The 25,564-nt window shown below is 45.4% G+C and overlaps 1 protein-coding gene across 1 annotated transcript in view; it reads left to right on the top strand.

The window, feature by feature from the left end:
• Positions 1-4,654: 4,654 nt before the first annotated feature.
• THEMIS (thymocyte selection associated) overlaps positions 4,655-25,564 on the top strand; it is a gene marked incomplete at both ends in the record, with an annotated part of 78,985 nt that continues 58,075 nt past the window's right edge. Inside the window, 2 exons of the mRNA XM_084261700.1 lie at positions 4,655-4,745; positions 21,614-21,772. Of these exons, the coding sequence (XP_084117826.1) occupies positions 4,655-4,745; positions 21,614-21,772 (250 nt within the window). The remainder of the gene's footprint in view (positions 4,746-21,613; positions 21,773-25,564) is intronic.

Raw genomic sequence — 25,564 nt, forward strand, 5'->3', positions numbered from 1 at the left:
CAGACCTGGACATAGTACTCCAGGTGAGGTCTCATGAGAGAGGAGTAGAAGGGGAAGAATCACCTTCCTCAACCTGCTGGTCGTGATTCTTTTGCTGCAGCCCAGGATATGTTTGGCTTTCTGGGCTGCAGGTGTACATTGTTCCCTCCCTTAACCAACAGCCCCGAGTCCTCCTCAGAGCCGCTGTCAGTCCACTCTCTGCCCAGCCTGTAGTTGCACTTGGGGTTGCCCCAACTCATGTGCAGGACTTTGCACTTGGCCTTGTTGAACTTCATGAGGTTCACAGGGGGACACCTTTCAGGCCTGGCAGGGTTCCTCTGGGTGGCTTTCCTTCTCTCCAGCGTGTTAGCATGTTGACCACACTGCACACCATCCACCCATGTCTCTCCAATTTAGGGACAATGTCAGGGAGGCCAGTGTCAGATGCTTTGCAGAAATCCAGGTGGATGATGTCAGTTGCTCTTCCCTTACCCACCAGTGCTGTAACCCCATCACAGAAGGCCACCCATTTTTGGGGGGCAGAATTCACCCTTAGTGAAGCCATGTCAGCTGTCATCAATCAGCTCCTTATTTTTCCTGTGCCTGAGCATAGCTTCCAGGAGGATCTGCTCTGTGATCTTGCCAGACACAGAGGTGTTACTGACCTGTCTGTAGTTTCCCAGCTCTTCCTTTCTTCTCTTAAAAACGTGGGTTGTGTTTCCCCTTTTCCAGACTTCACCATGCTTCCACGACCTCTCAAGGATGAAGGAAAGTGGCATAACAACTTCATACACCGGTTCCCTCAGGGCCCACGGATGCATCTCATCAGGTCCCATGGACTTCTTCACCTTGAGGTTTCTTAGAAGGTCCCAAACTTGATCTCCTACAGTAAGCAGTTCTTCATTCTCCTGGTCCTTGCCTTTGCCTCCTGTGACCTGGGCAGTGTAACTAGAGTACTTGCCAGTGAAGACTGAGGCAAAACATTTCTTGAGTACCTCAGCCTCCTGCATATCCTGGGTAACCAGGTCTCCTGTTTACTCCAGGAGAAAGCCTGCATTTTCCCTAGACTCCCCTCCTCATCTCCCCTGCCTGTCCTTCCTAAAGAGCCTGTATCCTTCCAGCCCAACAATCCAGTCACAGGAGCCATGTCTCTGAAATGCTAATGAGACCATAGCCCTGCAGAAGTGCAGACTTCAACTGCTCTTGTTCATTCCCCATGCTACGTGTATTTGCATAGAGGCATTTTGGTTGGGCCCCATGAAGCTGACTGTCTGGCTGGAGTGGCTGAAGTTCTGCTGTGCTGCACATCAGGTGCTCTCCTGCTGACCTGGGATCCTTCTCCCAGATCTGGGCATCTATTGCTGGCACTGGCATTGAACTGATGTGCGGTCTGTGTGTGTGTTTGTGTGTGGTTTTGCACATGGGGGTCTAAGTGCCAGCAGCTGGAGCGGGACTGTGTGTCACAAGGGCCGTGTGGGTGCCAGCAGGACAAGTGGTTTGGGAGCTGGGAGTGGGTGGGGGGGAAGGGGTGCTCCCTTTGCTTATGTGTGTTAACAAAATCTGTACCAGCCACTGCCACAGTGCTGTGTGCCCCCAGGGCTGCTCACATGTCATCAGAATCAGAGGCCTGTTAGGGAGTGGGCTGCACCTTAATCATAGAATCACAGAATCACAGAATTGTAGGGGTTGGAAGGGACCTGGAGAGCTCATGGGGTCCAACCCCCCTGCTAAAGCAGCTCCCCAGCTCATATTGCACAGGGCGGCGTCCAGACGGGGCTGGAATCTCTCCAGAGATGGAGACTCCACACCCCCTGGGCAGCCTGTCCCAGGGCTCCCTCACCCTCACTGGGGAAAAGTTCTTCCCCATGTTGGTGTGGAACTCCCTGTGCTCCAACTTGCAGCCATTGCCCCTTGTCCTGTCCCCACAGACACTGAAAAGGGGCTGCCCATTTCCCCTGCATCCCATGCATAAGATAATTATAAACTTTAATTAGGTCCCCCCTTAGTCTTCTCTTCTCCAGGCTGAAGAGCCCCAACTTACGCAGCCTTTCCTCACAGGGGAGATGTTCCAGGCCCCTAATCATCTTTGTAGCCCTTCTTTGGACTCTCTCCAGGAGATCCCTGTCCTTTTTATCCCTGGGAGCCCAGAACTGGACACAACACTCCAGATGGGGCCTGACCAGGGCAGAGTAGAGGGGGAGGATCCCCTCCTGTGACCTGCTGGCCACACTCCTCCTGATGCCCCCCAGGATCCCATTGTCTCTCTCAGCCCCCAGGGCACACTGCTGGCTCATGGCCAACCTGTCACCCACCAGGACCCCAGGTCCTTCTCCACTGAGCTCTTCTCCAGCAGGTCATCCCCCAGCCTGTACTGATACAAACAGTTGTTCCTTCCCAGGTGCAAGACTTTACACTTGCTTTTGTTGAACTTCATCTGGTTTCTCCCTGCCCAGCTCTCCAGCCTGGCCAGGTCAAGCCCAGCTTCCAGGCGGATCCACACTACACACACACGTTAGTGAGATCTCTCACTAACCAACCTTCATCCGGACCAGCAAGAGAGGATGAGGTGATTGGTGCTTGTGTGAATGCTGTGGTTTCTGCCTAGGCTGATCTGTGTGGCTGGCAGTGTGTCTGTGTGTGTAGGTGCGGTGTACGTGTGCGTGCCTATAGGGACCACACGTATAGGGTCACACTGGGGGCTCGGAGCTGCAGCTCCCTCCTCCCTGCTGCTGGTTTCTGCAGCCCCAAGCAGGTTTTGTTCTGGTTTTCCTTGTATGAAATCCAATGCCTGTTCAGTCACTTGCTTTGTTGGAGTCAAGTGATTTTGAGAGAAGTTCTTAATTTTTATGTGCATTTGCTGTCCGTGTTAAACGGGTTTTTGTGGTGTTGTTCCTGGCAACCTTATCGAAGTGAAGAGCCAGATACGAGTGGTTTCAGGAGCAGCAGAAATGGCCTCAGGGGCTCTTTATCCACAGACCAAAACAATGTGGACAGGTAAAGCCCAGCTGCTGGCACTGACACAAAACCTGGCAGCCTTGGGAGCCGGCACATCAAGAAAATTGGCTTTGATTTGCTAGAATGGCACGTGTAATTTTTAACCATATAAAGATGTCCCACTGAAATAGCTGAAACCACTCCCACATCTCAGTCCTCAGTGCCCTGTAAGAACCAGCTTTTTACAATACGGGCCTTTTGATCACCACCCAACCCGTGTGAGTTCCCCAGCTCTCTCCCAGACCAATTATATTTGCTTAATTTCGAGTGTGTGTGGTTGGGAGGGAAGAATGAGGCATCTTTTGTGTAAAAGCAGCTGATGAGAGGTTGGCTGTGCATGTTCTCTGGTTTGGCTTTTACTAATGCCTCCCACTCCTGGACCCCAAGTCGTGTCGGTCGCCTCGCCGGCAGCACCTGCAGCTTTGGCAACGGGCAGTGGTGAGCTCTGCACCTGCAGGCTCCCTGCTCACCCAACCTGCTTCACACCCCCTGGAGAAATAGTTGTTAAAACCAAGTTAACAACCTCTGCAAGCCTTGTAGTTAGCCTGGCTCCTCAAAGGCCTGGGCATCCACTATAAGCTTTGCGGGTTTTAGGATGTGAGGGTTTTAAGAGGTGAGTAATACTGTCTCCTGTAAATTGTCACACTCAGATGAAGCCCAGCTGCTGAGCTTTTTGAACACACAGGCTTGCTTATCCCGCTCACTGTTCTGTCACAATGTCATGCCTCCTACTTTCCCTGACACCTCAGGGAGACAGGACAGGGGTGCAAGTGAACGTGAAATCACAGACACGTCAGTTGTCCTGGTGATCTGTCTGCTGCTTATTTGCTTTGTGGCCTCACTCTTCAGAGTGATGCAATAACAGCACTTGGTCAGGCTCGGGACTGCAGGTTGGGACCAATGCTGGGGCTTTGCCTTCAGTGCACTCTGATTTTCACTGCTGCTGGGCAGTAGCCTCTTAAAATTAATTTCCAGTTGCATAATCTCAAACTCAAATCCCCACAAGCCAGAGGTGACATTAAAAAGTTGTCCATTTTGTGTAATATTGCGTTTTAATGTCCACTGACAGGATGCAGTAACTTGTATTCTATTTGTGTTTCTGAAATCCAGATACAACCCTGAAGATAGCAAAAAGCCTGAGAACAAAATGGTTTCACTTCTTTTCTTCAAATGCTGCTTGTGGTTTTGAAGAGAACACACACCAAACTACATTGCAGTGCTCCAAGAAAAAAAACAACAGCAACCAACAAAACCCAGCAAAAACCCACCCAGATATGACTTTTCCCCCACTTGAGGTAGGGCTGATATGCAGTATCTTCTTTTCACAGAGTCAGTGGCCATCATGGATGAGATGGAGTTTTGTGGCAGATCCCCCTGCCCCCCCTTGCACTTCTCCCAGCCTGGTGCAGACCCTTGGTGGGTAGGGGTACCCAATCCTGGTGGCAGGGTGGCCGGCTCAGCATCGCCTGCCTCACCTCGCTCCAGCTGCAGTTGTGGGAGGAAGCGGCTACGGCTATGAAGGGGAGGAAGCAGAAGTACCTCACCGTGCTGCTCCTCCCCTCAGCCCTGGAGCCCCACGGCTCTCCCAGGCGCAGCATACACCAGGCTGCAAGTGTTGCTGCCTCGAAAACCCTTCACCGGTCTTTACGTGCCAAACCCACATGCTGCCGTGCTGCGGATCATGGCATCTACCCTGGAGAAGTTCATTCATTCTCTGGACCCCAGAGCCCTTCCCAGGGTCCTCCAAATCCAGTCAGGCATCTATTTCCAAGGTGAGCATTGCGTGGCTTCTGGCAGGGTTTTGCAAGTCCATTTTTGCCATCAGTTTCCTCTTGAGATCGGGATGTGAGGGAGGCAGAGGGAGGATGCTAACCCAGTTGTCAATCGTGAGCTGCAATTTTCCCTTTGAAGAAGGGAAATCGTGATCAATGGCTTTGGAAATGTCTTTGGCATGGTCTGTATCTGGTCTTCTCACAGGCAGTTAGTCCTCCTCGTAACCTTGGGAGAAGTACTGGAATGAGTCATGAATTTGCTTTGCACTCTCATAGAACTCAATCCAGCAATCACAAAGTACCTCCCAGGGGTTAATTGATCAAACCTAGGTCTGCTCTTCTGGGATTGGTACTGAACAGTGCTCTGACTCTCTCAGAAATTAAGAATGAGAGTATCTGGAAAATGACCATGAGGGACCATAAGGTTTTCTTGAAGTTCTGCCCTGCTTTTGGGGGTACTTCAGGTGTGCGACAATGCAAAGGGATGAGGATGAGACAGCAGGAACATCGCAGGGGAGATATTTTTCTGGATTTTCCTGCAGCAGATCTTCTAACAGTGTTTTTATTGCTTGGCTCTGCTTGCACCCAAAACACAGAGGAAGGATAATAAAGATGATTGCATGGGAGAGAAAAATTCTGCACTTGGTCAGGGTGTGGATGTTGTTTAATGACACTGAATCCACTGTGTCAAGCACATGTAGCAGTCTACAAAAAAAAGAAAGTGACCTTCCTGCCACTGCAAGGGAAAACTTGGGGTCACATTAGATAAAACAGAGGGGTCTTTCTGATATCAGCTAAAGCTGGCTTTGGTGTCAGCCAAATACCTGCTTCTTCAAGGATCCATAATATCTAAAAATCCCCATGCTGCTCCCTGGTAGGAGGTCGTGTCTGTGTTCGCTGTGGCCGTGGAAAATCTGAGCTCTGATTGCAGAGCTCTGGCTGGACATTCTTCCCTTCATGAGAAAAGCCTCTTGGGGTGGTAGGAAAATGAGAAAGGGCATACTTAAGCTGTGATGGTAGTGTACTGTCCATGTTCTCCTGATTGTCCATTCTAGCTGCTCCAAAAGCTGCCCAGGATGTATGAATAGCACTGACAGTCAAGAAGGCATTCAAACAAACTGCTCCAAAACTGCCAGAAACTTTTGAAAATATTATTTTTCCGACCTTTGAAATATGGTCTGTTCCAGTTTTATACTTTAAAATGGCTCAAGACCTTGAACTGAATAACTTCTTGGTAAGGAGGCTACTAAGTGATGACAAGTGGAATCAAAACAGAAAATGGGAAGATCACCTTCTTAAGTTGGAGTAGCCACCATATTTATGTCTTTCCACACACCTAGGCAGCAGAGGTAACATAAATACAAGTTGCATATGTGTACGTGTATATGTATATATGTATGTGTATGTGTACACAAAATACTGTGAAATACATATGTATATACAAAATACTCTGATAAAATGATGGTAGCCTAGCTGCCAGGAGGTTTCTGAGCCCCCTACAGTCTTCATCCTTCTGCTAGCAGGTGATAAAACTCATACCTGCACATCTGTGGAGCCAGGGTTTTTCAGCTTGTTCTTCTACTTACAGTGTAATCCCTTCCACATGAGGACAAAAAACCCCAGTGGACACTTAAACCACAGACCATTCTGCAGCAATGTCCTCACATGTGAGAGAAAAAGTCTAGTAGGGGATGACTGTCTGTAACAAAAGAGCCTTGGGTGGAGGTGGTATGTGCTCTAGAGACCCAGGAATGTTTGCACTAAAAGCAAGAGCCCTTGCACTGCTCTGATGATTCTTGTCTTCAGCAGCACCACCTCTTCCTGTCCTCTGCTCCCTGTGGCTTCCTCTCAGCTGTACTCATATGTGTTTCCACCAGCAGACTAGATGTAGCTCTAACATACATGCAAGAGTTTCTTGCTTATTCAAAGAGCAAGGTGGGTTCAGACATGCTTCTTGGCTCCTTCCCCTCACAGTTGGTACATCCCCATAATACCCATGAATACCTGGAAACACTGATGTCCACTAGTAGGCTTGTGTTGGTTCCTCTCTCTCTTCTTCCTTTCTTCAGAGGAAGCTTGAGATGCTCAAGACACCCTGTGCCAGAGAGGTTTGCACAATCTAGGGCTATGAAGGAGCTCCTCAGGCCAGAGTTTCCTTTCCTTTCCTCCATCCCTGGGCTCTCTCTCTGTGCTGGATGTCTCCTGACCATTTTGGTCCCCTTCATACCCAGCAGCAGGGGTGCACACACTGTTCTGTGATTGCACGATGAGTTCTGCTGCATTTTCGGAAGGGAAGAGTAGTGCTTCAGAGTTACCCAAAGTAACTCCTGTTGCATTGCTGAACAGGAGGGCAGACCACTTTGTGCACTTCAGATTTCCATTAGGGCAACAGTTCTTTAGTCCCTCCTCAGGCAGATCCCCTGCCCCCACCCCTTCTGATTTCTCTTACCGCATGCAGTACACCAGCAATCATGCTGTGGGTGATGGCAGGCCTATTGACAGAGAACATGGGTTTATTGCTGTGGTTGCAGAGACCAAATCAGCATGTTCATGGGCTAATTGTCATAGCTCTCAACCAGCTACAAAGTCAACTCCATCAGCTGAGTCCTACCTGGGTTACTGGTTCTATGGAATTGGATTTCACAGGAATCTTTAGCCATTCTCAGCACAACATGCAGATAGGAAGGGAGAAGACTTATTTTTAAAGTGTTACATGGGATTATTTTAAACTGGTCAATCACAAAGGATGTTTAATTTTCTGATGTAGGAATTTTAAATCTCATTTGTTCATATGTGCATGCTGTGCATAGTCACTTCTCTGCATCCCCAGAAAAAAGTGCAAGGTTTGCTACTGTCATCTTAACCTCATGGAATGGCTAATGCAGTAAATAATGGGCTACTAAATCCATTAGGCCTGTCACATCAAAGTTGTAGCAGCCAACCAAAGAAAGCTCTAACAAATTCTATTGACAGTGGAGTGTAATTCATTTGCTCACCTTTTGTGGTGGACCGTGTGCTGTAAGGATGAAACTTTTCATTTACTCTACCTGGAAGCAATATTTTGCACACACTGCACTTAGGTCTGAATGAGTTTACAAATATGGGACTTGCATATTAACCTTCCTGCTCTTGACAGATTCTCAGTACCCCTGGAAGCGTAAGGAAAGCAAAAGGCTCTCAGTCTTTGTAAGGACGGATATATCTGTTTCCATGTGGTGAGGTGTTTTTATTAGAAGCTGCAAAGTCAATCTCCAGGGAAAGAGTGGGAGTTTGCTTGCCTTGGGCAAGGTAAAAGCTCTAAAAGATCCCATTCTGCCTTCATACCCTCGTTACACCAAGTGCAGTCTAGGTGTCTGTTCTCAGCCCCAAGCATGCCTGCTGCATCAGTCGAAAGCGTGTGCTGGGTGCATCCATTCTACCCATGTTCTCCCTGCTGGCCTATAAAAATTATGTTACTGCTGTTATTAGTGGAACTGTGACATATTTTATTGCAGCTCCCCAAACTGAAACTGGACAGGACTTTGTAGACCCTGTTCCCATTCAGAATACTTTCAGCCAGAGAAGCTGCAGACAGTGGAACTTTTGCTGCTGGTGGTCAGTACTGCAACCTGGGCAGCTTTCTGAGGAAGCTCTGTTCTTTCTCACCTCTCTGTTCCTGTCTTGAAGCAGAACGAAGGGTTTCCCTGGGATGGTATCAGTGTTTTTCATGCTACACCTGGACTTTGGGGTTGGTTGAAGCCTTACCCAGTTTCCCTCAGGCAGGACAGCCAAAGTTGGAGGAGCTTGTTCATATTCCCAGGCGCCTGCTGCCCTTTCCCTCCAGCAGCACATAGCTGCAGAGTCAGAGCCCCAACCTGCAGCCACTGCCTGTGTTAGTCCGACACTATGCAGAGGTGGGAACATGGGATTTTCCTAATATCCCTGAGTTCTTCTAAAGTACTTTGCATTCATCACATGGGAAGGAAGGTGCAGAAGTAGGGAAATTATTGTTATCCCTGGTTTTGAAAACAGAAAACACAGGTGAAAGGAGAGGGTGGTTCTGCAAACCCCAGGGGTGCCTTCTGGGGCAGCTATTTTGGACTCTGCAGTCATAATACCATTGTTACAGAAACTGGTCTGTTGAATCTCTAAAGGGAATAGGGAGCCTGGTTATAAAATGAGAGCAAACTTGCCAGATACAAATATCTTGGTAATCAGTACTGATTAGAAAGGCACTACAGTGCAGACTGAAGCACACGACAATTTAATAGCTCATTAAAATATGTTATTAAAAAATTAAACTACTGAAACTCCATTGGAAACTGATATGATTGACTGAATATCTTTCTTTGAACATCTTAGTAAATATTGATGCTTGGTGAGCTAAGTGCTGTATGACCGCTGATCTTTACAGATAGCATGCAAGTACAAGCTTTCATCATTATGGTGCAAAAATTATGTCTGTTTTAATACTGATGCAATTATTTTATGGGTAATTGAATTTAATATTCTGCAGGCTTAATTTAACCAGTGGCAGGACAGTAAAAAGTATCAAGCTTTAATTGTGAAAGATGTAGTACTCATCAAGGCACCTCTTCTGTTGGTGTTAATTGCCACTAGCCCTGTTCCCCAACTGTGGCCTTCCCAGTTTTGCTTTGCCTAAATAGCAATCCCATTTGGCCTTCCCTTTATTCCCCTAAAGCTAAATGCACACACACAACTGATGGGATTAGGACCCCAAGGACTGGGACTCGCCAGGCTACAGGGAGAGTTGGGAGCTCATCCCTGCAGCTCAGCTGTTGAAAAGCAGCATGTGAGTTGTGTGAACTGTAGTGACAGGAGATCTTGTCTTTATGACAGACTGGTGAAACCCATCGGGAGGGTTTATGCTGTGTGCTCTTCTCTGGGGAGAAGGGATCTGTGAGGCAGCAGCCTCTGCCTCTGCAGGCTGGGAGTGCAGTGGAGTGTCATAGAATCATAGAATCATAGAATGGCAGGGTTGGAAGGGACCCCAAGGATCACAGAGCTCCAAGCCCCCTGCCACAGGCAGGGACACCAACCTCCAGGCCTGGAGCTACACAAGGCTGCCCAGGGCCCCATCCAACCTGGCCTTGAACACCTCCAGGGATGGGGCATCCACCCCCTCTCTGGGCAGCCTGTTCCAGCACCTCACCACTCTCTCTGGAAAAAACTTCCCCCTAATATCTAATCTAAGCCTTCCCTCCTTTAGCTTTAGTCCATTCCCCCTTGTCCTGCCATTGTCTATCCTTTTAAAAAGTCGAATCCCCTCCTGCTTATAAGCTCCCTCCAGGGATGGGAAGGCTGCAATGCCTTCTCTTCTCCAGGCTGACCCAGCCCAGCTCCCTCAGCCTCTCCTCATAGGGGAGGTGCTCCAGCCCTCTGATCATCCTTGTGGCTCCTCTGACCCCTCTCCAACAGTCCCACATCCTTCTTGTATTGGGGGCCCCAGCTCTGGACACAGGACTCCAGCCGGGGCCTCACGAGGGCAGAGCAGAGAGGGACAATCCCCTCCCTGTCCCTGCTGCCACCCCTCTGCTGATGGAGCCCAGGATACCATTGGCCTTGTGAGCTGCAGGAGCCACTGCTGGCTCATGTTAAGTTTCTCATCCACCATTTCATGCTGTAAATGTGGTGCCCTACCCTCTGCTCCCTCTCCCAGGGATCTGGAGTGTTAGCTCCCTCTGCACAGGGAGAAAACAGTAGGAAGAGACAACACTGGAGTAGCATGTGCATCCCTGGTTAACATCCTTTTCCAAACCTAAGGGAGTCAAAGATGTCCAGCATTGATCCAGGTTGGGATGGCATCTCTGGGCAGCTGCTTGGTGCTCTCTGACAGCTCCTGGGGCTGGGGAAGGGGGACATGACAAACAAAATCAGTTGTGATGTCCTCCTCCTTCGGGGAATGTGAATGGCTCCACTGCAAAACTCTCTTTGGTGAACCATGAAGAACATACACGTGCTTAAGCTCATGGTTTCTCCTGGCTCTCCTTTGCTGGCCACACATCCATGCCTTCCTGCCATCTCTGCAGTTTCAATTTCACCCTTTCTGCTTCTGTTACTGGGAAACAGCATCTTTCCAGCATGTGCTTCTGTGAGCCTTTCAGGGGAGCAATGGGTTCTTCCAGCCAGCAGCAGAGCGCTGGAGTCACTTACGAAAAGCACTGTTAACCCCTTAAGTGCTGATAGGCAAACTGAATAGAAGAGGAACCCTTGTGTATCAACTCTCAGCCGTCCCAAGACACCTTTTAGAAAAGAAATTGCTCTCAACAGTAATAGTTAGAAAACAATCATGTAGGATGGAATGATTTCTTTTTGATTATTATTGTTTTTAGGCCAACCTAGAGGGGGGAACAAATCCTTCTCCCTTATCAGTGTGAAAAGGCAACAAGTCGATGAGAGCTGGGATGTGTGGTCTGCAATGCACATGAATAAAACAAGCAAGCTGCCTCTTCAGGATTGATAAAGGCACTTTTTCCTTGTAAGAAGCAACAAGAAAATTTAAAAGGAGGCTGAAGCATGGGCAGCTCTGAAGAGCTTTGATGAAGATAATAATTAAGGCTGTATTTCTTAGAGGTGGAAGATCAATAAAAATGACCTGTGCTTTTACTGGGTGGAGTCCCATTTGGGTGCATGCCAAAGACAGAACTGCACATGAACTGGTGGAAATAGATGGTACAGTGTTTGCACTTCATGATTTATATCATTTTTTTTTTCAGAGATAGAAGCCAAATCTGCCCATAAAAACGAAAGAGGTTTTTTTCCCCCTTTGAACTTAGTTGTTTCTCTTACTCTTGATTGACCAGTTTGGAGCAAGACTCCTAGATACAACTGGAGTAACAGATAATTTGACTTCTCTTTTGTGGTCAGTGCTCAGCATGTTAGTAAATTTTCTCTATTGATATGTACCACTGAAACTCTCCTGCGCTTGTTCAGGCTGCTTCAAAAACATGTTTGAGTCTGAAGGAGAAGGAAAGTGCCCTTCAGTGAATGCAATATGAGAACAAAACCTGACTTTTATGGGTCAGATATTGCTCATTTAATTCATGCTGCTGGCCAAAATGGGGTGACTCATCCAGATATAGTGAGAAAAATCCGACCCTGGGTAGCTGGCACTGAGGGCAAAGCTGCTTCAAAGATCTCCTTGCAGGGATCTTCTTGACGTGACATTCAGCTCTGTGCTGCCTTGTGGATGGCATAGGAGGAGGTGGACAGGATACCCACTTAATTTGGGGGTCTGTGTGCAGGGGTCAAGGCCCTGCCTTGGCTTGCTGAAGCTGCCCTGGATGTGCTGGTTTCCTGCAGTGGAGGGGGCTCCACATCTGTTCTTGCGCTTGGGCCTCCTGGGCCTGCAGCAGGAAGCCCTCCATTTCTGTACACCTGAACCTTCAGTCCTATAAAAACACTGAGACACTTTTCACAAACTGAGGCTCTGAGAAGATAACTGAACAACTGTAGCAAGTAAGAGGGGAAGAAAGATCCTGGGATAAACTTCTCAGGATGCGCAAGCCCATGACCATCCTCCACTGTTGAGTTGCAGGGCTTTTGTGGAGTATTTTTTCTTCCAGTATCTGGTGATGTGTGCATGAGGAAACATGCCATCTGTCCAGGCTCACAGTTTCTGGTTAGCTCCATTGGACAGGTAGTAATGGCACAAGGGGCAGCATCATCTCAGTTCTGGGCTTTACCTCTGAAGCCCTTAGAACTCTGACCTGATCCTGCAAATTAATTTCACCAACCTTCTTAAACCTGGCCCAACAAAGGATGGGTTTAGCTGTTAAACATACAGTGCAATAAACATACCTTAAGTCAAAGTAATTCGTGCTACAAAGAAAATGAATAAACCAACATAAAACATGAAGCAGTAGAACTGTGACTAATGCTGTTCAAAAGCAGCTCTTCACTGCTGCAGTAATTCCAGCTCCTGTGCAAACCCAAACAAAAGGTCAAAGATGCTGCATTTGGAACCCTGGTTTCACTTGCTCTTTCCATTATAGTAGGTGCTACACACACAGAATTCTGCTGCCACATGCAGAGCCTCAAGCCCTCTGGATAGATGAGAATCAGAAGAAAGTATTTAAAAGGAAAAGGGCCATAAACCTATCAGGAAAGGAATAAATCAGAAACTGCAGAAGTCATTTTTTTAAAAAATTCCATTATGATTGAAATGGCTTAAAGCACTTGACATTTCAAGTTTGACTTTTTATGGCAAAAGATAAATCTTACAGCTTTTGTTTTTTTGATGGTTTTGTACTGGCTAAAATCAGACCCTCTGCAGCCCAGCCAGGTGTGATCCGGAGTCCTCTTGGTCTATCGAGTTAGGTAGATGCCTTCTATGCACAGAGCCTTTAGAAGGGAGCTTACCTCCTTGGCAATCCAGCAGCTGGACTCCTTGGAGGATTTTGTGTCCCAGACTGACCAAACCTGCAGGGTTTTGTTGCTTAGATCATGTTAAACTAAAAAGAGCTCTTACAAAGCCCAGGAAGTTGCTCTGTCACTTAGTGGAAGATCTTCTACACAAACTCACACCACTTTCATGACCACTGCTAGCCCTGGGCCTCTGGAGCACTGTGTGGGCACAGGGGAGCTGGGCTCACCCACCCTCAGTGGGTGCATCTCCTGGGCTAGGAAGGAAGGGGTAGATGAAACCCATACAGCTGCTTCACACTATCTGCAGCCACTCTGACAGCCTGGGGTTGGAGGGAGAAGCTGGGGCATGCTTCCTTCTTTGCCTGCCACTGTGCACGTGATTTTCATCTTCTCTGTCTCTTCTCCACAAGATGCTTATTTGAGTTTAGAGGCAAAAATCCAGAGTGCCAATTAGCAGCTTTGGTACTCAGAAGGTATTTGACTGAGGAAAAAAAAAGACACCGAACTTCTTAGCATCAATGGGTTGCTTTTTGCTACTGCTTAATCAGAGTATAATATCATTAAAGTTATTAAGCAAAGCTCTCCTCCCTGCAACTTTAAAATTGATCTCTCTTCTTGCCAAAGAGCATAAACTCTCAACAATTGGCTAACCCCCAAATAACGCCCATAAAGAATGATATCTTTTTTATTGACAGTAATTATAGATACATTATGCCCTTCACATTACTTTGGGAGCCTGCAGCAGCCTTAATAAACCCATGATTTCAGCTGAGCTGTATCACAGGAGAAAGCAGGCTGTTGTAATTCTGGCTGAACAGCCACACCAGGGGGTCGTGCCTGTATGTGAAAGCAGAATTACTTCACCAAACCCTGAAACAGAGTCACCTCTGATCTGGGAAGACAGCACCCATATGGGCAACTGATGACAACATAATAGTGGAGAAAGGATCACTGGGAAAAGGACGCTGGGACAAAGTTCTACTCTTTCAGGACATGTCAGGAAATCTTTCATCTCCCTGCAAAGCAGCCAGGTTCCTGCTCCTTTGGATCTTCTTTCAAAGTCCCCTCAGCCTGCCAGCTGCAATGAATTCAGTGGGTGCTGCTGAGAGATGAAAGGGATCGTTTTTTTCCTTCGAGGATTCAAATTCATGGGGGTAGGGAGTCAATGCCTGATGTTTGGCTTGCAAAGCCATTTGGGTTTGTTAGGAGAAAAGCTTGGTCTTTGTTAAAAAAAATTAAAAAAGAAAATAAAGGAGGGGGAAAAAAAAAAGGATGTGGGATATTTGGAAGTGCTTAGCAGCACCCTGTAGCAGACAGACGGACAGACTGGGAGTCAGCCAGCTTGGGCTTGAGCTCCAGCTCTGCTGAATGGTCCTCTGCCACCTTAGTCAAGCCTTTTGTCCTGTTTGCATTGCTTTCCTTAGTCCTCCTTACTGAACTGCCCAGGAGTGTGCCACGAAGGGGAGTTACACAGAAGGGCTGTGTTACTGCTGTTCAGTCATGGACCTGACTTTGAGCCGTATTTCCTATCAGGATCAGTGAAGCGTTCACCCTGAGCACAGTCACCAAATGGGCCTTTAAGCTGCTGGGGAAGAAAAGGGGAAATATGACTGAGATATTTTCTCTTCTACCTTGTATTATAAAGCATTTCTCTTAGAAGTATTGTCATATGGCCTGTGTTGTGGTTTAGCCCCAGCTGGCAGCGAAGCCCCACGCAGCCTCTTGCTCACTCCCTCCCGACAGGATGGGGGAGAGAATCAGAAGAGTAAAAGTGAGAAAACCCATGGGTTGAGATAAAAAAAAGTTTAATGAAGCAAAAAAAGAAGATAATAGTAATAACAACAACAATCATAAGAAGTACAAACAGCATAACGTCTCACCACCCACAGTCAGTGCTGTGCAAGACCCTCAAGTGCCCAGTCTCTCAGCCCACCACCCAGTTAAAGACAGAACATGATGTCATATGGTATGGAATATCTCTCTTGGCAGCCTAGGTCAGCTGTCCTGGCTATGTCCCCTTCCAGCTTCTTGGGCACCCCCTGCCTTCTTGTTAGCAGGGCAGCATGAGAAGCTGCAAAGTCCTTGACTGCTTGGCAACAACTGAAACCATCAGGGTGTGATCAACACAATTCTCCTCCTAAATCCAAACCCCAGCACTATGTCAGCTGCCAGAAAGAAAATTAACTGTGTCCCTGCTGAAACCAGGACAGCCTGACCTGAAGAATGACGTTCTCCATCTCAGGCATTCACTCTCTTTATATTTCATACTGTTGCTTGTAACACAGAACGACTCCTCTTGTACCTATAATAAGAAATGAATCAAATGAAAGGCTCGTGTTAGGGACCATGGTGGTTTGGCTGCTTAGCATTTTAGGAAAGATGGAGGGAAAAGCTAGGGAACCAATTGTTCTGGTTGCTTTGATGTGATCACAGCAGTTGCTAATACGGATTGTCAAACTAGAGATGAGCTTATGAAAGGATATAAATGTGTTTTTTATTGAACAAAGTAACAATCCAGAAAAGGTGGTTTCAAAGGCAACAAGCTCTTTAATTACAGACTTCTAGGGGCATTGTTTGATCACTATAAATAAGCTGCTTTATTCTGGGTTCTGCTAAAATGGTTTTTTGCATCATGTTGCATACATCTTTCCCAAGTCAAAAAGATTCAGTCCTTAAGGTTACTTCATTTACATTTTCAACATCTTACACTTTCTTTGTGCCTTGGGAGGCAAAAATGCAGTTACTGTTGTACAACAACAAATAAATGTACTGAAAGGTCCATTTTAATTCTATTTTTCAATATGTTGGGCATGTGGGTCCACATCACACAGATGAAGTAAAGTTTTTCAGGGCCACATTGTCACACAGCGGGTATTTTCACAATGTTTTAAGACTAATTATCATGGCTTTTAAAGGGAAAAGAGTTTTTATTGTCCCTTTTGAAAACCATGCAGTTTCCCCTCCCTCCCTTTTATCAGCACAAATATTTGCTGCAAATGCCTAGCTGACAAATCACACAGGTAACATTTTTCTTGTCTGAATGTAATCTTCATTGTACTGTTCCAGGCAAACTGCCAAGCAAGGGCTAAAATCAGGGCTAAGGCAATCTAGTTGCAGACAAATATGTAATTACAATCAATACTGTATGTGCGATTGCACCCCCAAAAATGAATCTGTTCTTGGATGGCTGGCAGAGTTTCATTTTTTAATGATTTTTTTATTCTCGTAGCATTATAAATGAGGCTTCTGCAATCATGGTCTTGGTCTATTAGCCATCCTCCTCCCAAACTCTCACCCTCAGAATCTTTCAACCTCTCGGTCTCTTTCAAATGAATCTGATAAAGGAAGAGGTAATTAAAGTCCTACAAGTTGCCCATGAAAGTTGCCATATAGGTAGATATCTATCTACGTTCATATATACACACATCTATCAGTCTGTCTACCTGCTCATATATGGAAGTTTTGCTACTGATCAGTTGTTGAAGGCTGGTCTCTGACTTCCTTAACTGGATGGGAAATGTGGTAACAGTAACCTCTGTTACTCAGTGGTTTTCTCCAGCCTCTCTTCTGGGATGAAAGTTACCATTCTATGGCCACAAGTTGCAGGATACATGGGCACTCTCCACTTCTAGCCTGCTAAGAACTTTCCTACCTTCTATAGAAGACTTAAAACATTCTTCCTAGCTGCTCAATACCCTTTCCCTCCTCGACGATGGTAAAACACGTGTATTTATTTCTTCCTCTTTGTTTTATATTCAAGAAAGGGTGCACTTTCCTTGGTATTACAACACCACATTATCTTTGTCAGAGGATTATGTACTCATGCAACAGTTTATTTCTTTGATGATAGAACACCCAGCTCCCCTGGTTTCCTTTTTCCCCCTTAAATTCCAATTCAAAACATTACTATTTAAAAAAAAATAAATTTTTTTCTTTTTTTTTTCCCAAGGACCGATGCTTTCAGATGAAAGATCCATTTGTTTTCCACAACAATGTTATGTTTTGTTCTGATGAAAGACCCTGAGAGTTGAGGTGCTGCGACAGCCCTGTATGTCTATTCTGCGCACACTCTTCCAGGGCTTGCAGTCTGGCATTTATAATCCATCCTTTTTCTGAATGCATTATCTTGGCCCTTGATGTTTCAAACAGAGCCTGAAGCTCCATGTAATGCTTTTTGTAGTCTCAAGCTTGAACTCCATATGCTTGTCTGCCTCAGGTGCTTTCTCTCTTTCATGAGTGCGCATTTTCTTTCCTTGTGTATTTTACCCTTTTTCTCATAGTGTTTTAGACTCTCTGCCATCCCCACAGTGCCAGGCCACTGTTTATCCTGTGTAGGCTGTTCTCTGCATTTCTCATGTTTTTGCAAATTTTGATTTGTCAAAGGCTAAATTTTTGTGTCATCCAATCGTCTATTTGGAAGCGTTTGGCAGAGCTGGTCTGTTCTCATGGATATTGCCAGATTGGATCTTCAGCTTTGGACCTGTCACTAACAGATCAGTGTTTTCCCTTTTTTGCCATCTCCTTTTATACTTTTCCTTTTGTGATGGAGGGCAGGCCTTCTCAAACTCTCTGCCATACAGTTTGTAGTCAAACTATTGTGCCTGAGGAGCAGCGAACCTGATAAAAACAGTAAGTCCTTCAGAACCAGCTGTGGTCAGACACAGGGCCCTCCCCTGACTCCTTTCTTTGTTTCTCGATGGCACCACCCTGCTGTGGATATAAACTGAAGTAGTGGTTAAATCTTCAACCACACCATTATTTTAATTTTTTTATTTATTTTTTGACAGCTTCAGCCTCTTTAACTCCTCCAGTTTTCCCCTCAAGGCTGTTACTTGGTTTGTTCTACTCCAGCTACCGTGATATTTGGAACTCAGCCCCAGCCAGCAAGGCCACCGGACCTGCGTGGCTCAGTGCCTGTGCCCATGTGTGGGTGTATCAAGGGACACAAGTGTAAAGGCTGCCCAGCAAAGATGAAAGCAAATGTGCCCGAAGCCCATAATAAGTCAGTGTAGTTACTTTCGTATGTTAAATGGTTTCTAGGGGCCTTTTTCAAATAAGGGAACCTGGAGAAGCTGGATATAAATCTGCACCAAAAGAAACAAGTCTCTAGAAGCCATGAGCTCCCAACTTGAGCAGGTTTTTGCACATATTTGTTTGAGGGTGAGAATATTGGAATTCTTTGCTCATCTCTCTATGTTCCTATAATGCAGAGCTCATCACGCTTGGTCCTCTGGGATCTAATAATATCATGGTTGCTTGTGATCCCTGCTGTGTCTGATGTGAGGAGTGAGGTGGCTCAGCACAAAAGGAATATTACCCTCTTCACAGCTGCTCAATTTTTCTCTCCCTCTCACTCCAGTATGAAATAAGTTTTGCACAAACACGTTTCTGACTGTCATAAAATATCCTATGGAGCTCAACTAAAGCAATGAGAGCTATGATAATTCCTCATGTGTTTACTAGAGCAGTAGCCAGCCCACTGATGGGAGCTGTAGCAATATCCAGTGGAGACATCTGAGTTAGTCGATGCTGAATTGCCCAGGGAGAGCAAGCAACGATGCACTAACTTGATGACAAGAAAACCAGATTGTACTTTTTTTTAGCAGCTCTCTTGGCCTTCTGTTTAACACCAGGTTGGTTGACAGGATGCAGAACTAGAATGTCCTTTCACCTGACTGTGACTGATATTTGTGTGGCACTATAATCCAGAATACCTCTGTGCTAAGCAGCATCCTGGTGTGCAACAGAAAGGCAGTGGCCTGCTGGGGGAGTTTAGAGTCTAAGTACAGCAGTCCCCTTGCTCCTGTGTCGGATTCTTGACATAACAACCCAATGCAACACTACAGACTTGGGGGAGACTGGCTGGAGAGCTGTCAGGCAGAGAAGGACCTGGGGGTGTTGAGTGACTGCAGGCTGAATATGACCCAGCAGTGTGCCCGGGCGGCCAAGAAGGCCAATGGCATCTTGGCTTGTGTCAAAACCAGTGTGGCCAGTAGGTCTGGGGAGGTGATTGTGCCCCTGTACTGGGCATTGGTGAGGCCACACCTCGAGTGCTGGGTGCAGTTCTGGGCTCCCCACCATCAGAAGGACATTGAGGTCCTGGAGCGAGTGCAGAGAAGGGCAACCAGGCTGGGGAAGGGGCTGGAGGGCAAATCCTGTGAGAAGCGGCTGAGGGAGCTGGGGGTGTTCAGCCTGGAGAAGAGGAGGCTGAGGGGAGACCTTCTCACCACCTACAACTACCTGAAGGGAGGTTGTAGAGAGGTGGGCGATGGTCTCTTCTGCCAGGTGACAGGAGATGGGACAAGGGGCAATGGCATGAAGCTGTGCCAGGGCAGGGACAGCAATATTGTCATATCCAACCTGCCAAAAACATCTGCATATGGACTTTATACATACATACATACATATATATAGATATATATATATATACACACCAGAATTCTTCTATATAGGGTTAAAAATATACATCAGTACCTGTCTTCAAGGTAGCAGCTGGGGATTTCCTGGGGTCCATCTCCATTGTGAGAGCATTGCCCAAACAACAGACAGGTTTGCCTGCACATGTCTTCCATGTAACTAAACCTGGCATGTCTTCCAGGGTGTACTTAACCAGTTGCTCATCATTACTCATTCATCCTCCTGTCCTGACACAAACCTGTTGTTTTGTGATGCTCTACTGAGGCTTTGGGTTTTGGCTAAAACCAGAGCAACTTTTGCTCAGGTTGGCCTTCCAGTGACTCCCAGTGAGGCTGAGGTGGTAACCACCTGCTTCTCACCTTCAAGTGCTGCAGCAAAATTGATAAATACACCCCAGACTCCGTAAGAGATGCTTGTTAGCCCAGGCTATGGTTGTGACTGGAACTGATCGTGACTTAGCATGAGAAAAAAGCACTTGGCTAATAGTTGCACTTCTGATATGACACCTGGAATGCATTTTGAAGAAACATGTTGAAAGTTCTTTTCCTGCAAGGAGAACTGTGCAGTAGAGAAAGTCACTTTCTGCAGGAAGTGAGTTCTACAGGCAATGACACTACCACAGTGTAGCCAAAGGTCAGGTTTTAAATAGATCTCATTGCCTAAGGTCATACCACTTTTCAAGGTTAAAAGAAAGAAAAAAACCCACCACCACCTCCCCCCTGCCAAACAATAAAAGCCAAAGAATAAGAAACTTTTAAACTGTCTTCTTAGAGGAGATAAAGAGAATTTGCTGCCTCTAGATTCTTGTCAAAAAGGTGACCAGAAAAGAGCAAAATTAACCTTGTAAATCCTTTGGGGAAGGGAGAAACAGAAATGAGAACATGCAGTATTTTAAGTAGCAGAGCAATGTTAGTAAGAAAGAAATGAATACACTCACTGATGCACTGGGAGTGGAAATGAGAATCAGGTTTCTCACTATGAGGGAAATGAATTCTGAGGTGGGATTCTAGAAAGGGTAGTTCCACGTCCTTCAGGATGGAGCTTGGTAAGGTTTTATGAGGAACTGCACAGTATCTGAAGAACAGAAAGCAGCATTTAGGACAAAATTTCTGATGTTCTGTTCCAAGTGTAATTCTGTCTACAAGTGGAACAGAAAGAAGAATTAATCAGCTTGTGTTTGCTGCATTATCTTTTTATATAATTAATTGATCTCATGCCTCAAAACTTCTACTAATCTCCTATAGGGACTGGGAAGAATTTTCCTTCTGCATAACTTGGCCTTCACCTTGGCTTTACTTCTTTCTCCCCCACTGCATCCACTTCTGAAACAGCACAGATTGACCATGGTGAGAATGGAAAAGGGAGGATGTTTTTGGCAGGGCAAACTGCAGTTTCAGGTTTTTCCCAGGAAGCTCTGAAATGCTTGGTTGGATTACTTTGTTCTTGCACTCAAACTTCTGAACATCACAGGAAATCTGCCAGGTCAGAATCAGTAGGCTCATTTCAGCATGGGGCAGGGATTATCACTGTTAATTTGCCAGTTTTCAATGTTCATGGACTTTCTTCAGGATTTCTGTTACTACAAAAAGCTCAAATGCTGTTTGGTCTTTGGTGTCTCCTGGCCTCTCCCTGGGCACATTCTAGGGTCTGTGCTGTTTTGCCTTCTGCTGTAGTCTGTTGTTTCCTAGGGGATATGCTATGCCCTGAGCTGTGCACAGGCACCTTTCCTGCCCTAGTTCCACCACCTGCTGATTTCAGCAGGCTGCTTGTGATGACCCAGGTGATCCTGTGCTCTACCTCATTCCATTTTGATCTAATAACTTAGAAATGTAGGTTGTCAGATCTTGTTCTCCTTCCATGCATCTAAGAACAGTGTTCAGATATTGATGATCTGGAGACCACTGAAGTCACAAGATGGATTTTCCCATGCCACTAAGGAAGAAAATAAAAGTTAGTTTAGTTATCATGGGATAAGTATTATTTAATATAACAAAGTATTTTTGCTTTCATTCAAAGAGGTAAAGACACTTGACAAATTGAGAAAGCTGAATAATGCTTTTCTGTCCTTCTGTATTTCTTTTCAGGTTCCATCTATGAAATGTTTGGAAATGAATGCTGCCTGTCAACAGGAGAAGTCATTAAAGTTATTGGCTTCAAAATTAATAAGCTGATAGCAAGTATCTGTGAGAAAAATGAAGTCAACCGGGTTTCAGCCAAAGTGGAATTACCACTAAATTTTCCAGGTATAGTATTTCACAAATACAAGCTTTTGAGGAATTGTATCCCATTGTTCATTTTATTGATTTGCTGTCTTGATTGATATTTGTTTGAGGCCACAACTCAGCTGCCAAGGATAAATTTTATCAGATGGCACAAGACACAATGAACTCATTTTTAAATGTCAACTGTTACATTTCTTTGTCAAGTGTGGATAGAAATTATTAATGTTGTAATGTTTGGTAATAATGCTTTCTGTCCTTTAGGTCACTCAGTATGACAATTACTACAAAAATCTCCTTTTCGGTTACTTATGACGTGGCAAAAAATTGTCTCAGTTGAAATCTCCCTTACTGTGTGCTCAGACTATAATTTATGTACTATTACTATATTTTTTATATAAATAACATTTTTGAATACTTTATAAGCTTTGGTTTTATTTGTTTTCATCCCAATGGCCAAAGTAGCCACTCCATACCTGGAAACAGGATTAGAGGAAAAAGAATGTGGTTCTCTGCTTAAAAATCCACTTCAACTATTCTAGTCCCAAAATATCTGTATTTTGGAGGATGGACTTGAAATTTCAGAGGTGGTACTGGCTTGTTAGTTGAAACGTTTCTTCCTCTGTTCATGTGGCCTTGTCATGGTTTAATCACAGCTGGCATCTAAACAGCTCCCAGCTACTCACTCACTCATCACTCTCCTCCCAGCCAGATAAGGTGGGGAAGAGAATTGGAAGGGTAAAAGTCAGAAAACTCATGGGTTGAGATAAGAACATTTTAATAATTAAAATAAAATAGTAATTCAAAGGAAAATAACAAAAAAAAGAGAAACAAAACCCAAGAAATATAAGGGGTGCAAATGAAAAGCAACTGCTCACCATCAACTGACTGATGCCCAGCTTGTCCCCAAGGAGCAGTGCCTGAACTACTTTCCCCTTAGTTTATATGCTGAGCATGCCATCACATGGTGTGGGATATCCCTTTGGTCAGCTGGGGTCAGCTGTCCCAGCTGTGTCCCCTGCCATTCTCTTGTGCACCCCCAGCCTCCTTACTGTTGGGGTGGGGTGAGCAGCACCAAAGGCCTTGGCTCTGTCACCACTACTCAGCAGTAACAAAGACATCCCTGTGTTACCTACCTGAAAGATAGCCTCATAGAACTACTATGAAGCAAATTAACTCTGTCCAGCCAAAACCAGCACAGGCCTTGTCAGGGAGAGGTGGCCCAGTACTGTACCCAGGGTACCTAGTTTATCATGTCATATTTATCCACGTCTCAATTCTCTTCTCATCTCTGTCCCTCTAGAGTTACTGTGTGTAGTAGGGCAGTGATTGGAGGGCACAGAGAGAAGTGCCAGACTGTGAGTATCTATGTGTGGGAAGTGGAGGAAACAAATTAGAATAGAAAACAGATAGGAAAAGCTTAGACCTTGGTGCAGGGCAGAAGGAACTCTTTTCCCTTGATATGCAAAGATCAGGGACTGGAGACAGGGGTGGACATGGTTACCAGCATCAGAGGAGGACTACACCCACCCAGACATATATATATATGTAGGGCATTTTCTACGCTGGGAGTCTTGCAGGCAGTAGAGGTCATGGGAGCTTCTCGGGGAGAGCACATGAGCAGGCTGGAAAACAGCACAAGGAGGCCAATAGCATGTGGGAGGGAGCCTCTGCAAGTCTGTGAGAGAAGTTCCTCCACGTAGGAACTGCTGGGACAGAGCACACACAGGGGCACAGCACCCCTCAAGAGCCTGAGGCCACATCCAAGGCTCACCCTGGCCAGTAGCCCAGCTAATGCACTGGGTGAGACTACAGTTCTGTTGAAAGAAGAAAAAAAAGAACATTTAGTTAACACTGTGATCTCCTGGAAGGACCTGGGAGATGAGTGAATTGATGCTGCAGGGGGAAATGTTCCTAATGTGGGTGTTTTGCAGTGTTCAAGGGCTTGACAGGAACTTCCTTAATGTTCTTCTGTTGTGCTGCTGAGCCTGTGAGAGCGTGTTCATGGCTTAGGTTCTGCCAGCCCCAAACTGGTATGTGCATTTTCTGCAGAGGTACACAAGATACACTTCTCAAAACAAACTGTAAAAGGGCGTAGGAAAGCAATGTTTCATCTGGATTCCACAGGAAAGCATCCTCTGCCATGCCTTCATTTCCCACACCCCAGCTACAGATTTCTCTCTGAAACAGCCCAACGTGTCACTTTCTTTTTGCCAGCAGAACATCAACTTACTCTCATGTTTTCCTTATTCGGTGAATCAGAACCATTTGTATGACCACTAATTAAAAGAATTCTTTTAATTAATTAAATGGAATTCCATTTTCAAGCACTGGTGAGGCCCAAATGTAGTGATCAAAGACATTTTAATTATCTGCAGCTATCCAGAGATATAGAAGTACTGTTGCACTGTGAACTCTCAAGATACTTGGTATTTTTCTTGAAATCCCAGGTTCTTTGCTATTATTAAAATTCCTTCTACCTCTAAAATGCACATATATAGAGAAAGTCATATTCCAAATCCTTATTGGCAGTTGATTTTGAACATTTGAATCCTAAAATATCCAACACAACTGAGTGATAAAAGTAATCCTACATTTATTAATGCTGAGACTCCTGGTTTTTCGAGCAGAATGACTTGTAATTTCAAATGCTTGAACCTGGTGAATCTGGATTCGTTTGCATTCAAGTGATCAATTTTACAACTTGGCATTTGGATGTCGCTGCCCTGTTGAGCACATTTTCAAATTCAGCCTAATCACTGCAATTTGCATGCATACTTAAAAACTCTCCCAACCAGTGTTCTAGAAAACTGGGTTATTTCACTGGAAAAATAAATTCAGAGTTCATTTTGCTGAAATTTATCATTATTATCCTCCACATGACGGGTATTACTGAACAGCAGCGCTGAAGAGGGGAGTAATGACACTTCTTATTAGCCCAACAGGGAACGCTGCTCTCTTGTTTCTCTCAGTGTCTGTACTCATGCATTCAAGAGCTTTTTGGGTAAGATGTAAATTTGTCATTTGTCTAATTTAGTTCTCAACTGAAGAACGATTCTGTTTTAGAAAGCAAACATGTCCTAGTCTCTGCTTCTTCTTGACCTCATCCCTTTGTACTTTATTACATGCACATGCCAAACTCTGAACAAAGCACTGTATTAGAAGGTTGCTGGCTTGTCCTTGTCTCCAGAACTAAACACAGAACTGAATCACAGATGATCTTTCTCACACTGCCGTTGACTTACTTCAGTAAAAATATCCCCAGGTCTCTAGGAGTCTGGCACTGCATTTACATTGCATGTACATTGCTCTCTTGCCAGTGTTGTTGCAAACAAGTCTTCTGCTTTGATGTTATTTTCTCTTTCCTCTGTTGTGAGTTATCATTTGCATGTGAAGGTCTCATGTATCCTTTCACCCTGTGCATGCTGGCATAAATAAGCAATGCTTCTGTTGAGGTTACTCTGGGGAAAGCATCTCTGTGAGTGAAGATCTGGGCTCATTGGCTTTAAATGAGCTTTACTCTTTCTCATCTTTCTGAACGCGTTTGCAGCCTACAGAATTCTTTTTTTTTCTGCCCTGGCAAATCAGATCCTTGATAAAGGCCTAATCTGCCCTTTGCATTAGAGAAACCGCTGCAACCGCAAGTTCACTATCAGTGCTATTTCATTTTACCCTCCTTCTAATTTGTTCTTTTTCATGCCTCAGAGGGCTAGGCTATTCTTTCCACGCTCACACACTGCATAAGAAAAAAAGAAAGAAGTCTGCTGTGACTCTAGGCACTTCGATGGCTCTATCTAGCAGCGTTTTGAACTACAG

Source organism: Gallinula chloropus (assembly GCF_964237585.1).
Source record: "Gallinula chloropus genome assembly, chromosome: 3".
Classification (NCBI taxonomy): Eukaryota; Metazoa; Chordata; class Aves; order Gruiformes; family Rallidae; genus Gallinula; species Gallinula chloropus.